At 40.4% G+C, this 15,940-nt stretch overlaps 1 protein-coding gene across 13 annotated transcripts in view; it reads left to right on the top strand.

Moving 5' to 3' along the window:
• Positions 1–15,940, top strand: part of LOC109398296 (dachshund homolog 2) — a 140,077-nt gene that overhangs the window by 59,302 nt on the left and 64,835 nt on the right. For 7 of the 13 annotated variants that reach the window (XM_062849105.1, XM_062849110.1, XM_062849103.1 and 4 more), the window contains exon 2: positions 6,356–6,382. The exons of the other annotated variants lie outside the window; for them this stretch is intronic. In XM_062849105.1, the coding sequence (XP_062705089.1) occupies positions 6,356–6,382 (27 nt within the window). The remainder of the gene's footprint in view (positions 1–6,355; positions 6,383–15,940) is intronic. 13 annotated transcript variants of the gene reach the window in all.

Here is a 15,940-nt window from a genome sequence, read left to right as displayed (position 1 = left end):
CGCGATCTCCGAGTTACTTTCAGAATATTTCGCAGATATTGTCTCGGAATTTCTTCTAGATTCCTCCTGGATATTTATACGATTCCTTCTAATGCTCGTCTTGTGACTTCCCCGGAGATCTTCCTGGAATTTCTTCCAGAGTTGCTACAGGAATTATTCCTGATATTTCCTGGTATTCTAAAGGAGTTTTTCACGAATCTGCTGAACCCAAGTAACAATGAATGCTGAACAGTGAGAGTGTAAGCTGAACAATAGCTGGTTAATGGTATCAATGGCTGAACCCAATGACAGCTGAATGTTGGTGTGAAGTAAGCTCATCCTCTTTAATCAGCAATACATAGATGGCTGAATATCAAGTTGATTAGAATACTGAATATTATGCATCTGGGTAACCAGCTTGAAAATATACACAAACATGCAGAATTAATCATCTGTTGTGCAACCTTTAGTCAAATATTTTTTAAAAGCTGCCCCAAGTCCCGAGCAGAAGGGAATATCTTACAAATGCCATGCGAAGAGCAACCTGCACTATAAGGTTTAAAATTGTTATTGCTTTGTTGTTCTACGAAATGTTAGAAGCACACTACAATAACAATTGGAAGTATTTGTGCAGAGTTTGATATTGATGTGGTATTTGTTCGTTTACAGAGAAATTAACTGAAGAACAAGTTCTGGTATTACATCATAAAGCTTTTAATCAAAAGTACAATTGAAAAGCAAGAAATGTTATTACTTTGTTATTCTTTACCTACTACAAAACTAATACTGCACTTCAAATTGTAGGTATGCATTTATTATTGAAATAACAGCAATTGTTATTTTTGAGGTGTTATTTATACTAAGTTATGGTATTTGTTCTTGTTATTTTGCCTCTTATGTCCAGCTAGGGCATATCGAGGTGTAATAATATTTAGGATTAACACCTTGATATGTTATTTATTTGTTATACTTTTCTGCTCGGGTGTTCGTGAAGTCCACATCGCTTCTTCAGCCTCAATATAGACTTATGTAGTTTAACTTATGTTCTCGACTATTCAGATGCAACAAGTTATAGGGTATTGGTTCCCTTATTAAGCATGTGGCTCCCATTTTCATCCCACGAAAAACAAAGGATTGAAACGTTGTTTGTTTTGTTTCTTATTTTTGTATTTTTTTTTTAGAAGTGAGCACCCATAAAAACAAAAATAACGGAGTCAATCGGTGCCGTAATCGCTTGTTTTCGAATAGGATGAAAATGGGAGCATGAGATTACTGATGGCACACATACCCTATTAATATTGCTCTTGTTTTCGAGGATATGTATACAATTGTGTGTGGTGTAGGTGCTAAGGTGAGCGACTATGAATCAGGAGGTCCGAGTTCAATTCCCAGTTTTCCCACAGATTAATTTATATATTCCTAAACATCTCTTCTGGTAATAGACGCAGCTTATGGTAAAAATATGTGCATGAAAGTGTTTTTATTTCATTTTTACACAATTATTAAATTCAATTGATAACTGATTAAGCGCATATTAAGCCTTAAAATAGCCTTCCAATGACCCTCAAATCAGATAAAGGTTGAATAAAATCATCAAAATTAGATGTTTAGGAGCTCTTATGCTCAGCTTTTGTTCAAATGAAGGCTGATTCAAAACAGTTGGAGAAACGTTTGTACAGCATCAAATTGTTACCTGGGAAGTTTCTTCTGGAAATTCTTCCGAAATATCTCCTGTAGTTTTTTCATGAAATTTCCGTGAGATTTCTTGTAGAGTTTCTTCCTGGAGTTGCAGCTGATATATTTCATAAAAGTTATCGCGGGATATCTTTTGAAGTTTGACCTGAGAATTTTCCCGGGGTTTTCCCGGCACTTTTCTCTGAAGATTCCTTCCGGTGTTGGTCATGGGATTTATCCAGGACTTTCTTCTAAGATTTAGTGTCTCCTGGGATTTATGAAGTTTTTCTCCCAGAGCTCTTTCTGGAATTTATACAAAAATATCTCGAAATTCTGAACAAACCCATTTTGGTATTTCTTAAAATGTTGCTCCCGGAGTTCTTTCAGGATTCTTTCAAAGAGTTTTTTTTTTGAATGTCTCCTGGGAGATTTCTTGTAAGATTCTGAAAGAATCCCTGTGAAATTTTGCAAAAAATTCCGCATAGTCCTGTTGGAGAAATCTCGAGTAGATCTTAGAAAAACCAAAACTGGGTCATCTCAGAAAAAAGTTCTGGCAGTAATTCCAGGAGGAAATATGAAGGATATTTAAGGATGAACTCTGAAAACTTCTAATAAAAATTCCGGGAGAAACTATGGGCGAAATCTCACAACGAAATCCAAGGAAAATATCTGAAAAGTCTCTGGAAGAAATCCATAAAAGAACTTCTACAAACATCCCGAGGAAACTGTTGGAAAACTATCCCGAAACCACCAAGAAATCCCGACAGAACACAGAACACCGAAAAAATCTCAGAAGGAACTATTTGTGGAAGCAAATATGTGAAAAACCTCTGAACTGGATAGTGTTGGTAAAACTGGAGAATGCAAAAAATAAAAACCCTGGATAATTTAAAGGAAAATTTCTGCGATAAAGTGGGAAAGAATTCAGAGGAGGAATTCCGGAAGAAATAAAAGAAAAATCATCGGTAAAATTTTGAAATTCCAACATTACTACACCACCAGAACAGAGAACAAACATTAAAGATCATTTTCAAAACTATGTTAGAAATTAAACGGTCATATGGTCTAGGGAGTTACTAAGGGAGCTCCTGAATTCTTTTTCTTGGCTTTTCGGAGTGTTTGGACGCCATTGTTGATGGAAAAGTCAACACAATTTTTTGGAATTTATTCAAAAGAATGTTGTTGAAAAGTTCTTGAAAGAATTCAGCGATTTGCTGGCATGCTCAATTTTACCTAAATTTTGAAGATTTTCCTGCAAGGGTTTTAAGAAATTTGAAATTTTATAAAATTGGAGATTATTTTAGAATTTTTAATATTTTAAATTTGTCCCTAGAAAAACCTGGAAAACTCAGGGAATTTTATTAACCTTCTGCCCTGATCGTCAGGGTTTTCATTCGCAATCGATCTATAAAATATGTTAGATGCATGATATACACATGCAAAATAGTCAACAAATTTCAAAGAATGCTCTCAGATAATAATTGTAAGAGTGCTTAATTAGCTGAACTGAGCCAAAGTTGAAGATCTCATGATACTATTCATTTTTTATAAAAAGATCTTAAGCAGAATTATTGTTTTCATGTAATTCGTGTGGGCTTGGGCAGAATTAATCACGACATTTTCAACAAAATCCTGTTGGTATAAAAAAAAGGATATGTAGAAATATGTAGATTGGTCTCCATGTTCAATACTCATCAAGAGTTATTATAAAATGTGGCAACATTATAAACACTTCCATGTCATTATTTCTTGACATTTCCAAGAAAGTTTCCTGCTAAATGCTTGTTATAATTGTGTAACAGATCTACAAAAATATTTTAAAGTTTCTCTAGTTATTTTTTTTTTTCTTCTTTTCGGAGGAAATTTTGAGAAAACTTCAGATAATTCAACAGAAGTTTTCTCTAAATTCTCGGACTGAGATCAGGTTTGAGACCATTACTTTTCACAAACTTATTTAAGCCTGGAGTCGATCTTATGACTCCTTAAAAAGCAAAAGCGATGACCGTAAGAAAATTTATTCAGCATTTTCTGTTTATTAGTACTAATACTATAAGCAAGAATTGGAGAACTTTTGAATTTAATTAGAGAATAAGCAAACAGTACTGCATGGAATAAAATACACATTGGCTAATTTTCATATGAAATGCTCAAGTTTGGAGCTCCGAATTTAGCTTCTGGTGCACAAATTGACTTCAAATTTTAACTGGAAACTTTACTTGTTACTTGTTCTATGCGAGGCTTTTAAAAAAGTTATCTCATTTTGAGAAATATCTAAGAAAAGTTAGCTTTGGAATAATCCCAATACTAAAATATTTAGACAAATATGTTCTTTCCCAAAATTGACCAGTCAAATAAAATTTTCAATTTTATTTCAATTTTTCGCAACAAACCGTTCACTTAAAACATTTTGTTTACCAAAGAATCAAAGAAAAAAAATCATAATTTAGATTTTATTCTTGAAATTGTAATTTTGCGATATTTTGACAAGCTTGCTCAGAAGACGGGCTTGGTGGTCTACAGGCTACCGCTTCTGATTCGTATGTCGAAGGTCCTGGGTTTAATCCCTGGCCTGTTCCTTAAATTCTAATTTGTATTTTTCAAAATACTTTCTTCCTCCTCTCTACATATACAACTCATGTGTATTCACATGGTCTTGGCCATTGCTAGAACAGAAACGGATTGGAAAAGCCGTTTCTCTTCCTTCCAACTTTTCACAGCCCAGTGTTAACCTATCAGATAACGCCTACGGATCAAGCAAATTGTGCCGCATTACACACCAATCTTTCAATTCATACCTGGCATTCGAGCACCAATGTGTGAAACCTTTGCCAACCATATCCCTCCAAAACTCCGACTTCCGCATGAATTTGTGCTGACGCAGAAGTATATCCGGTCTGCTGTGGATACCAACGATTGCAATATGTAATCACTTCCTTTGCCTTTCCCACATTGACCTGCAACCTGACGTGGCAGGCATCAATGTCGCCTAAAAATAGAAAACCTCCAACACTCACACACTGAAGATGCCTGCTTAGCCCCCGACAGATATCCCATTGGTTCCTGGTTTGAGTGTAGCTGGTCTGGCGATCAATTATCCACGGGCGGTCAATTTGAGGTTGATTGCTATTTTCAAAAGTTTAGCTAGAAATATTTTTTTGCAGATCGAATTTCAAGTTATTCTAAATGTTCAAACGGAATTCGAGATCAATTGGTGCATTAGAACCTGAGATTCAACCCAGTTAACATGAGTAATGTGTGTGAAGAACAGCCAATGCGCACTAATACTATAAGTTCAGTACTGTAAGTTTTTATAACAAAGTAGATCGTATTTTTTCATCATCATTTTCCCCATTATAAATTAATCCTTCATTATGCATGAATTTGTAGAGAACGAACGGAATGAATAATCTTCCGGCTCATTTGCTTTTCCGAATTGCTTGTTAGGAATCTTTTTTTTGTATTCCTTTGGTTACTCTTTTTTGCTCGAAACACCCGTCCACCTCTTCAACATTGAAGAAAAACGACTTTTTACTGCCTCGCTAAAAAGCGGTGAGAAAAATGTTCTACGCCCTCTGCGCCTTCCCCACCCTAAAGAGAGAGGACAGTTTTCTCCAGCCAGATGATAAATGGCCACCGGTGTGGTGTGGTGGTGGCAGAGCGACGAGTGTCTACAAGATTTTCCCACTACCTTCTGCGAACTGGACTGCTGGCTGGTGGCGACAGGACTTGGGGTCAGAGCAATTCTTTTTCCCAAGGCTGCATCCGGTGGTGATCGAAATGAAAAAAAAAAAACCGAAAACATTTGTATCCACCTTTTCCTTGACTATAATGTGGGGGGAATAAAAATGGACAAAAAGGTTGCAAAAGTAGTCTCTCCAACCTAATGTTCTGGCCATTTGGGACTGCTGGGGTTGGGAAAGAGGTGGCAAATTGTTGAGAGGGCTTTATTTTATTGCGAATTAATGTCGAACAACACAGTCCGAGTCACTAACCTGTTTCGTTCCTACTTTTTTCCATTATTATGAAGGGGAGCGGATCGTGGGGGAGCAGTAGGCTGGGTCATTGGAGGGAAATTGCCAACGACCTAAGCCTGCTACGAACGGAGTCGAGCAAACTAATAGTCTAGAAGTCAATGTAGGCGTATCGCAGCAGACTGATGGGGAGTTCACATACGTGTTTCCAACTTGTAGCGTGTGCGATACCTACCTTCTTCCCTCGTTCTTGGGGTGGTGGCGGCTGAAAGTGAGCCGCATCGCGAGGGGAGTGAATTAAATCTGAACAGCTATTGAAAAGCCTTAGTCGTGTGCTTGATGAACCATGTAGTTTTCATTCTTCCTGTGGTTGTTCTGTGAAAGATAGATGTGCCTTTCATTATTCAATCTTTCAATCGATGTTGTTTGTAATAGACGTTTTGTGCTCTAGTGTGTGATTTTTCTTTGGTTTCTTTTTCTTTCATAAAATAATTGACGTTCAGTTTCTTTGTATTCATTGTACTAACGAATGATAGATGTTTTCCTACATATTGCGTGTCTATTCAGTAAATGTTTGTTCTTTTCTACTTGTACTTATTACACTCCTTGTTCTTCCGTTTGCAAAATTCACACTCTCCCATATTCGAAATTTAAACAAACCCACAATACCCCACCGAAAAGCAAAGATTCACTGAACGAATGGACGATTTTTCTTTCTTTTTTAATTTCAGATGCTTATCGATAAAACCACCTGAGAGGTAGGCGCATACCAATTTAGCCCTAAAGATCTATCAATGAGCGTGTTTGCGTGCGCGCGCGTGTCTATGAGTGTGGTTGAGCTTCCCTTCATCCCCGCCACAAATCATTAACCCCACCCAACACCACCCATTGGCCAAAATGTCAGCGAGCAAGATCATCCGCGTCTGCCAATTGAAATCCATAACACAAACGCAGTAGGTATACTCCCATCTTCCCCAAATTTATGATACCACATAAACCCGACATCAGAGAGTTGATTTTCACAGAATACCTGGTAACATTTGAGGTTTTATTGTGGATTGATAAAATGAAAATCAACACCACATTCTTTCCAGCGGATGATTTTGTTCTCGCGAAACAAGATGGCCCTTCACTATCGGTTCAATCACAACATTGCACGCGATTGTTACGCCAGATTAACCTCACAAAGTCGTTAGTACATGAAGCTATGGCTGACCCTTTTATTGACCACTCGATACCACAGTTCGGTGTGGGGAAGTAGTGTGATGATTTCCGCTCTCTCTGTTCTATCCACGGCGTGTGTATGGGAAAAGTTTATAACAAAAAAATGGGCATCGTAAAATTTTCCGCTATTCAAAAATAGAGGCTTTCAGCTTTCATTTGCAGGGTCCCTCAAAAAAATCCACCGAGGGATCCCGAACAACTTTTTCAGAATACTGTTTTTCCCCATACAAAATGCACGGTTCCAAATTAATCCCTATTTCTACTTAACAAACATACCCAATTTTTGTATGAAAAAGTTCCCCCGATGGAATATTTCGATGTTGGGCTTGAATGAAAGCTGGTAGCGTCAACTTTCACTTAGCGTAAAAATTAGCGATGCCCATTTTTTTGTAATAAATTTGTTCTACCAGACACACCGTGCTATCACGAATCGATCCCTGCCCTAGTTGGTTCAGCAATTGGAAATTACCCCCAGAGAGCCCCACACTCGATTAATGTTCCATATCGACGGTGATTGAAACAATGAAATCGATCGGTTGATATAAATGTTTATTTTTTACAATGCGAAAAAAACAGATACGACATGAATTCGGATGCATCTATCATCGGGATAGTGGGGAATGGCACGTGTATAAAAAATAGATTTATTGGTCATAAATTAACCTGAATTGCATTTTTTTTCGCTGTTGATTTTGATTTACATCGGGAATGGTTGGTTTGATGGTGGAGGAATACTGGAAGGGTGTGATCATAAATTAATTTCGAGTAGCTGCGATGACCGTAAAATAAAACATAAGTTGCATTATTTTATTTAACAGTAACTGGAACTTATAAGTATTTTTATTTACAATAAAACATCATATCAACATGACGACCATTGATCATTTATTGTATGGAACGATAAACTTCTACTTTGACCCCGTTATTGTTTCGTGTCCAAATACAGCACCTCACAAATTGATTAACTTCGAGTAAGTAAATGTGAAAAATGTATAGTTACCGATAACAAAACCATCAATAAACCACAGGCTCTGAAGAAGATCCAAACCCGCGAATCGAAACGTCGGTGGTGAAATAGAAACATCAACGCCAATTTCTGTAACTGCAAGCCGAAACCACTTAAAGTTCTATGTTCTTATGTTAATCTCGAAAAGGAACATCAGAGTCCAAGACATTTACTTCGTCATATGCGCTAATGCCCGTAATATCACATGGGAAATAGCCAATAATTGAGGATATTCAAATTTACCTTTGCCAATGACTTATTAGATAGAAGTAAACAAATCACACTTCACAATTTTTCCCGTTTTACGTATGACGAAGGCAACCACGCTAAAGCAACAGCTAGCCGGATTGTTTTTCATCACCGATCAATTTTTACCTCGCCAGATGCACTTATTGAGCAGACCTTTAATTCAAATCCCACAAAAGCTCTGTGGCACTTCAATGTTGGATTCCACTGCTGCAGTGTGTAGCAAAAGCTGCTCAATTATTGAAATATTTTTTTTCCCGTCGGTAAAATGTAAGCAACAAGGGCAGATGCAGGCAAATGTGTACGTAGATTTTCTGCATACGAAACATCATTTTTTTACAACCACAGAGAAAGATTTCTTCGTTCCACTGTTTTGGTTTTTTATGATTCGGTCGGTAACTCATACCAACATATTTTGGTCTTCGAATGAGTGTAATCAGTTTCGTACCTTTTAATTCCGCCCTATGTTGCTTATCCTTTGACAGATACGCGTATTTCGACTACCACTTGTAATCTTCCTCAGTGTCAGTTATCCACTCGATAACTCCACTGGATAACTGACACTGAGGAAGATTACGATAGCATTATGTTTGTTGACTTGGTTATCATTGAGATTGGAAAACAATGTTCAAAATAACTGAACAGTAGGGAGCAGCGATGCCAGACGGTTTTATGAATAATATATACCGTATTTTTGAAAAATCCGTATCCCATACAAGTTTTGGGTGAACATTTTTTGTCTCATACAAAAATTAAGTAGCCCTTCTAGCTCAAAAACCTGTATTTTATATGAAACGAAATTTGTAAGGATGATCAAAATCTGTATCTATATATATAAAAATGAGTTTGAAGTCCCTTTGAGGCAACAAAACTCATGAACGGGTGAAACGATCAGCTTGATTCTTGGACGGACTGGTTCGTATTCGTGTTGGCTGTGTTTATATGTACAAAAAGTTACGAAAATCAACTGGAAAAGTACGAAAATTGATAAAATACTGATTTTCGTGAGCTGGGAAGGAAATTAACACGATCGAAATGAAACCAATCTAGAGTGCGGTGACGTTATAAGCTCAACAGTTGTCAAACCACCAAAGCTTGGCAAGACAACGTTTGCCGGGACAGCTAGTAATTCAGATAAATCTGTATATATGGCATCATTGGTAGCAAGGTTGTTTATCGTCGATAACGATAACGTCTTCAGGTGCAAATTTCCGCTGTTGATGCAGTCACCAGGGTAACAAGATTTATCGCAAAATTATCGAACGTACGTTGGTTCATCGTTTGATTATCGAGTAACCTTTATCGTTATCGAGTTTTCGTAAAGTTATCTGCCGATAATTTATCTAATGTGGAGATGATGGATTTAATTCATGGTTCGATTAACGACAACAGGCAAGAACCAAGATTTCTGTTCTAATTGGTCTTGAAAGAACACTTAACCTTATTTATTAAAAATTAGCAATTCCAATAACAAACAAAACCGAACAGTATAAACGCACACCAATGAACTGAATAAATAAAAAATGAAAAAAAAAAAAATCCTTCCAGAAATAGCATAGTCATTTTGTAAAAAAAGGCTATACAAATTAATTCAGATTTTTTTTAAATTATTAAAATTACAAAAGTAGTTTAGACAGGTGGCAAAGATTTCATAAGAAAAAATCGATTTTGATGTTTATGTTTCAAAATTAATTAAAAAAGCTTAGATTCACGATAGTTCAGAAGCCCTCGAAAGAAATGTTTATTTTTTACACTTTTAAGATTTTCACATGCTTACCAAAATATAAACTTTTTCCAAAAATAGTTGGTGGAATTTATGGAAGTATTTATGGAATTTTTGGAATACTTGGCTTCAGAGGCGTTTTAGGGGGTTGTTTCAGCGGTTTTTAGGAGTCTTTGAACGGCGTTTGGTCAGATTTTGCTACCGTTTTAATTGAATTACGGGAATTCAGGGCATTTCAATAGTATTAAGGGGATTTCAGAGATGTTTCAATGGGTTTTAGGGCTATTCGGGGGTTCTCAGGAGCCTTTTAAGGGTATTTAAAGGGATTTATGAGCCGTTTCAAGGCATTTCGAAGTCCTTTCAGAGAGTTTCAGAGGGTTTCACGAACTTTAAATTAAACATTTAATGGCGTTCCTAGAAGTTTTAGGAGCGTTTGATAGCATTTCAGGGGCGTATCAAAGGATTTTCAGGTGCGCTTCAGGGGGTTTCTGGTGCCTATTAAAGGCGTTCAAAAAGTAGTTTGAGAAGCATTTCAAAGGCGTTTCAATGGAATTGCGGAGGTTTCTGGGGCGTTTTGAGGCATTTCAGGTCGGGGCCGTATCAAGGGATTAAAAGAACACCCCTAAATCAAAGGGCATTTTAGGTTGGTTTCAAAAAATATTATCATGGGGTCTCTGAAAATCCTCTGAAACTTCCTGAAACGCTTCCGAAATCCCCCTAAAACCGACATGAACGCCATGTAACGCACATGAGACACTCCGAAACTACCGAAAACACCTCCGTAACGCCTCTGAAATCTGCTGAAATTGATATAAAATTTCTTGAAATGCCTCTGAAATCCCCCTAAGACCCCTCGGACCGCATGTAACGTAACTGATACCATTCGAAAACCCCCGAAAACGCCTCCGTAACGCCTCTGAATCTCGTCAAAAATGCTCTGAAACATTCTGAAATTACTCCAAAATACCCCTGAAAGTTTCATCCCGTACAATATGTATGTAAACTATTTTTTTCAGATTTTTTGTGGTTTTTCTAATCAATTTAAAAATAATCTTAATAGCTTGAAGAATTTTCAAATATTTTCAACTCGAATTCAACAAAGAGATCCCTATATCCCTTTTCATATGGCGCCCTCAATTTATCGTATTTATTTTACTGTACTTAGTCGGATACAAATTTCATTTTTACTTTTGTCTACTTCCCCCCCCCCCCCACTTCAAAACAATTTAGAAGGATTTTGCACTTTAAGGGGGCAGATAAAAAAAATCACCACGCCCAGCTAGATCCAAGGTGGTAGCCCCATCAGCGTGGTCGTCCCAGTGTTGGTTGGGACGTTAAACAGAACTGGCACGATGGCCCTCCGGCGAGACAGGAGTGTTGGCGTAGGCCCAATAAGCCACCCGTAAAAATCCCCATTGCGAATAACATAGGAGAAAATACGACTCGATACAATCGGCAAAGACCCACGCGACGAAATAAGGACTACGATTGGAAACTTGGAACATGGAATTGCAAGTCACTAGGTTTCGCAGGATGTGACAGGATAATCTACGACGAACTACATCCCCACAACTTCGACATCGTGGCGTTGCAGGAACTTTGTTGGACTGGACAGAAAGTGTAGAAAAACGGGCATCGAGCGGCTACCTCCTACCAAAGCTGTGGCACCACCAATAAACTGGGAACAGGATTTATAGTGTTGGGCAAGATGCGACAAAGTGTGATCAGGTGGCTGCCGATCAACGCAAGGATGAGCATGTTGAGAATTAATAACTTGATGATTTTGTGGCTATATCGGTCTCTTTCTACTCATAGTATAAGGGAGTAGAGATCAAAGTGGATAATGAAATGATAGATATGATAGAATTCGCTAGGTAGCGAACAAGTGTGAAATTTTTTATAGAAGGTGAAATTAGGCAAGTAGGCCATGTATTGAACGAATACATCGAATGCGTGAAACTTCTGCCGTGCGACCTGTGCTTTTAAACAGATCGGCTAGGAAGAACACGCCGCGATATAGGCATACCCCTATGAACGGAGTGCGAATTCCGAAAAAGCTACCGATCGATAGAATTTGTGATGAAAACAGAACAATACATTAGGCAGTCGGGTACCTGAAACTTTTGCCAGTCTTGGTAAGGTGGTATGAAAACTACCAACCAAGCCGATCTGTTTAAAAGCACAGGTCGCACGGCAGAAGTTTCACGCATTCGATGTATTCGTTCAATACATGGCCTACTTGCCTAATTTCACCTTCTATAAAAAATTTCACACTTGTTCGCTACCTAGCGAATTCTATCATATCTATCATTTCATTATCCACTTTGATCTCTACTCCCTTATACTATGAGTAGAAAGAGACCGATATAGCCACAAAATCATCAAGTTATTAATAGAATACGGTCGATAAATCAGCATATGATATGTTGAGAATTAAGGGCCGTTTCTTCAACTACACAGCACCATCAACGTCCACTGCCCACACGAAGGGAGACCTGATGACAAGAAAGAAGCGTTCTACGCGCAGTTAGAGCAAACATACGATGCTTGCTCACCGCGTGACGTGAAAATCGTTGTCGGCGACATGAACGCGCAGGTAGGAAGGGAGGGAATGCACGCCGTATCGAATGATAACGGCCTGCGATGCGTAAACTTTGCAGCCTCCCGTGATATGGTAGTCCGAAGCACCTTCTTCCCCCGCAAAACTATCCACAAAGCCACCTGGAGATCACCCGACCATCAAACAGAAAACCAAATCGATCACGTTCTAATCGACGGTAAATTCTTCTCGGATATAACCAACGTCCGCACATACCGCAGTGCGAATATAGATTCGGATCACTACTTAGTCGCTGTATGCATGCGCTCAAAACTTTCGACAGTTATCACCACGCGTCGAAGTCGAACGCCGCGGCTCAACATCGAGCAACTTCGTAACGTAGAAGTGGCTCAAGACTACGCGCAGCAGTTAGCAGTGGCCCTACCAACGGAAGAGCAGCTTGGCGCAGCTACACTTGAAGATGGCTGGAGGGACATCCGATCCGCCATAGGTAGTACCTCGGCTACAGCACTAGGCTTCATGACTGCGAATCACAGAAACGACTGGTACGACAGCGAATGTGAACAGTGGAAAAACGAAAAGAATGCAGCATGGGCGAGAATGCTGCAACACCGTACGAGAGCGAATGAGGCACGTTATAGACAGGCGCGGAAAAGGCTGAACTCAGTCGTCCGGATGAAGAAGCGTCAGCAGGAAGAACGAGATCGCGAAGCGATGGAATAGCTGTACCGCGCTAAGGACGCACGAAAGTTCTACGAGAAGCTAAACCGCTCGCGCAGAGGCTTTGTGCCACAAGCCGACATGTGCCGAGATAATCACGTGAATATTCTCACGAGCGAGCGTGAGGTGGTCGAGAGGTGGCAGCAGCATTACGATGAGCACCTCAATAGCGACGTTGCAAGCACCGAAGGAGGCGTGGTAACAGATCTACGAGTATGCGCACAGGACGAAAGACTTCCGGCCCTTGACCTCCAAGAGATTGTGGAGGAGGTTGGCCGGTTGAAAAACAACAAAGCCGCTGGAGCATATCAACTACAAAGCGAGCTACTAAAATACGGTGTAGAAGCTCTGGTGAGAGCACTACACTGGGTCATTACCAAGATTTGGGAGGAGGAAATATTACCAGAGGAATGGATGGAAGGTATCGTGTATCGCATCTACAAAAAAGGTGACAAGTTGGATTGCGGGAACTACCGCGCGATCACACTACTGAGCGCTGCCTACAAGATACTCTCTTAAATTTTATGCCGCCGTCTATCACCGAATGCAAGAGAGTTCGTGGGGAAATATCAGGCTGGATTCATGGGTGAACGCGCTACAACGGACCAGATGTTCGCCATCTCTACAAAACGCTGATTAGACCGGTCGTCCTCTATGGGCACGAAACATTGACCCTACGTGCAGAGGACCAACGCGCCCTTGGAGTTTTCGAACGGAAGGTGTTCGGTATCATCTACGGCGGAGTGCAGATGGAAGACGGGACGCGGAGAAGGCGAATGAACCACGAGCTGCATCAGCTGCTGATAGAACGAACCATCGTCCATACCGCGAAAATCGGAAGGCTACGGTGGGCGGGTCACGTCATCTGGATGTCGGATAGCAACCCGACTAAAATGGTTCTCGAGAGTCTTCCGACCGGTACAAGAAGACGTGGAGCGCAGCGAGCTAGGTGGGTCGACCAAGTGGAGGACGATCTGCGGACCCTACGCAGAGTGCGGAACTGGAGACAAACAGCCATGGACCGAGTGGAATGGAGACGGCTACTATGTACAGCAGAGGCCGACCCGACCTTAGCCTGATCGGTAAGGAAAGTAATGTTGATGAAACAGAATTCTAGGGTCCGTCCACATTTAATGTATCGCTCTAGAGGGAGGAAAATTTTTGGGCTTCAAACAAATAAGTATTACGCGGGGTGTGGTGGAAAAATTTGCTTTAACTTTAGCTGCTGAGAATAAATTCACCTCATCTTTTGAAATCCATGATTCATGGTATCCGGATCAAGAAACTCAATTCCCTTCGAGATACATATATAAACAGTTTCCCTCGAATCGGAATAATTGTTGACCTACCAGCGAGTTCCGCTGAACTGATTGCAATTTACCGTTTCTCACCGTTGTTGTTATTGCTTTTTGGGTGAAAATACAAGTCAAATTCATACCTGCTCACGTGTCAAGCGGCCACAGCTGCTCGAGAGTGGGAATTTTCTAAAATACCATACTACCGCAGGATTTATGATTTCTGCGGAAGAGTGCACACTCACACGCGGTCGGGTTGGCACCCAGCAGCCCATACAGCAGGGTCGTCCCGGATAAGAGAGGTAAAACACCAAGTACTTGTAATTGCAGGTTGAAATTTGATTTATGCATTTTATTATCTTTATTTTTATGATACGATTGCGCGCATTTTGCAGAGCTCCTCAGAGCCCGGGCAGTCAGTCGGATCGCGCGCGTCGTTCTCGGGCTCGAGCTCGGGACGTAACCGCGTGAGCGGAGAGCCTTCATCGAATAAATAAAAGAAACTTTTCCTGATGGTCTGGGCTCTGGGCTCTGAAGCAGGAACTGCATCGGCGAAAACCTCCGTCCGTGCCATCCGTGAATTACAAGAATATACACGTCGAGCTTGATTTATTTCGGTGTGTAATAAAATATTAATTATATTTTCTACAAATTAATTTCGAAACATAAATATTCCATTAAAGCCCATTTTCCTGCTATTCATAATCCTTATTAGCCCCGGTACGGTCGGTGGGAGGTGAGAGACACCCGGCCAAGACTCTGCCGGAATGATCTTCCACCACCCGTCCGGTCCCGTGTCGTCCCCATGCAATGGAAACCACCTTCGTGGATTATGAAAAACGTGAAAAAGTGAACGCTGAAAAAAGTAAACCACGGTGGCCGCCACCGTCAGGGAAAAGCCACCCACAGATTTTCATCTCCTGAGCTGCTGCATTTCGGTGTTTAATGGCGAAGGCGATGGCGGCGACTGAGGAGAAGTGCTCGGCGACGGTGGTTTTCGGGTAGCTTACTTTCTTACACGCTTTATCACCCTCCTGATAGTATTATGAGACGCACGGCGCGAGCCAAAAACCAGTCCGCGAAGAAGAACAGTGGAACGAAAAAGAAAAGAAAAAAGGAACCGGCGCTATTTCGTGTTCGAGCTGGGCCACAAACCATCATCCGCCGCGCCGCGCCGCGCCGGACCGGTTGCGGTGGAGGATTAATAGAATTAAAATCGGACGGCGCGAGGTGGTGAACAACCCGGGGAGGAAATCGGCACGTTTAAAAGGCCTTAAAAGAAAAGAACTTTGGAAATTAAAAATTAGAAATGGATACATAAATAAGACTGTTGTTTTCTTCACGCTCGTGACGGTGAAAATTGCGGAGTGCGTGGCTGGTGCTGGCTGGTGCGAGCGGCTGTGTAAATGACCGCGAGGGGACTTTGAATGGATCATATTTCAACCGGGTGATGACGGGGGAGCGGCAATGGTCCAATTTCGGTGCGAAGGATTGGGAAGAGTAAATTGCGTAAAAACTTTTCCTATTGCCTTTAATGGTGAC

This window comes from Aedes albopictus, chromosome 2 (assembly GCF_035046485.1).
Source record: "Aedes albopictus strain Foshan chromosome 2, AalbF5, whole genome shotgun sequence".
Classification (NCBI taxonomy): domain Eukaryota; kingdom Metazoa; phylum Arthropoda; class Insecta; order Diptera; family Culicidae; genus Aedes; species Aedes albopictus.
Note: the sequence above shows the minus strand (reverse complement) of the source record. Positions and strands in the feature narration are given on the sequence as shown.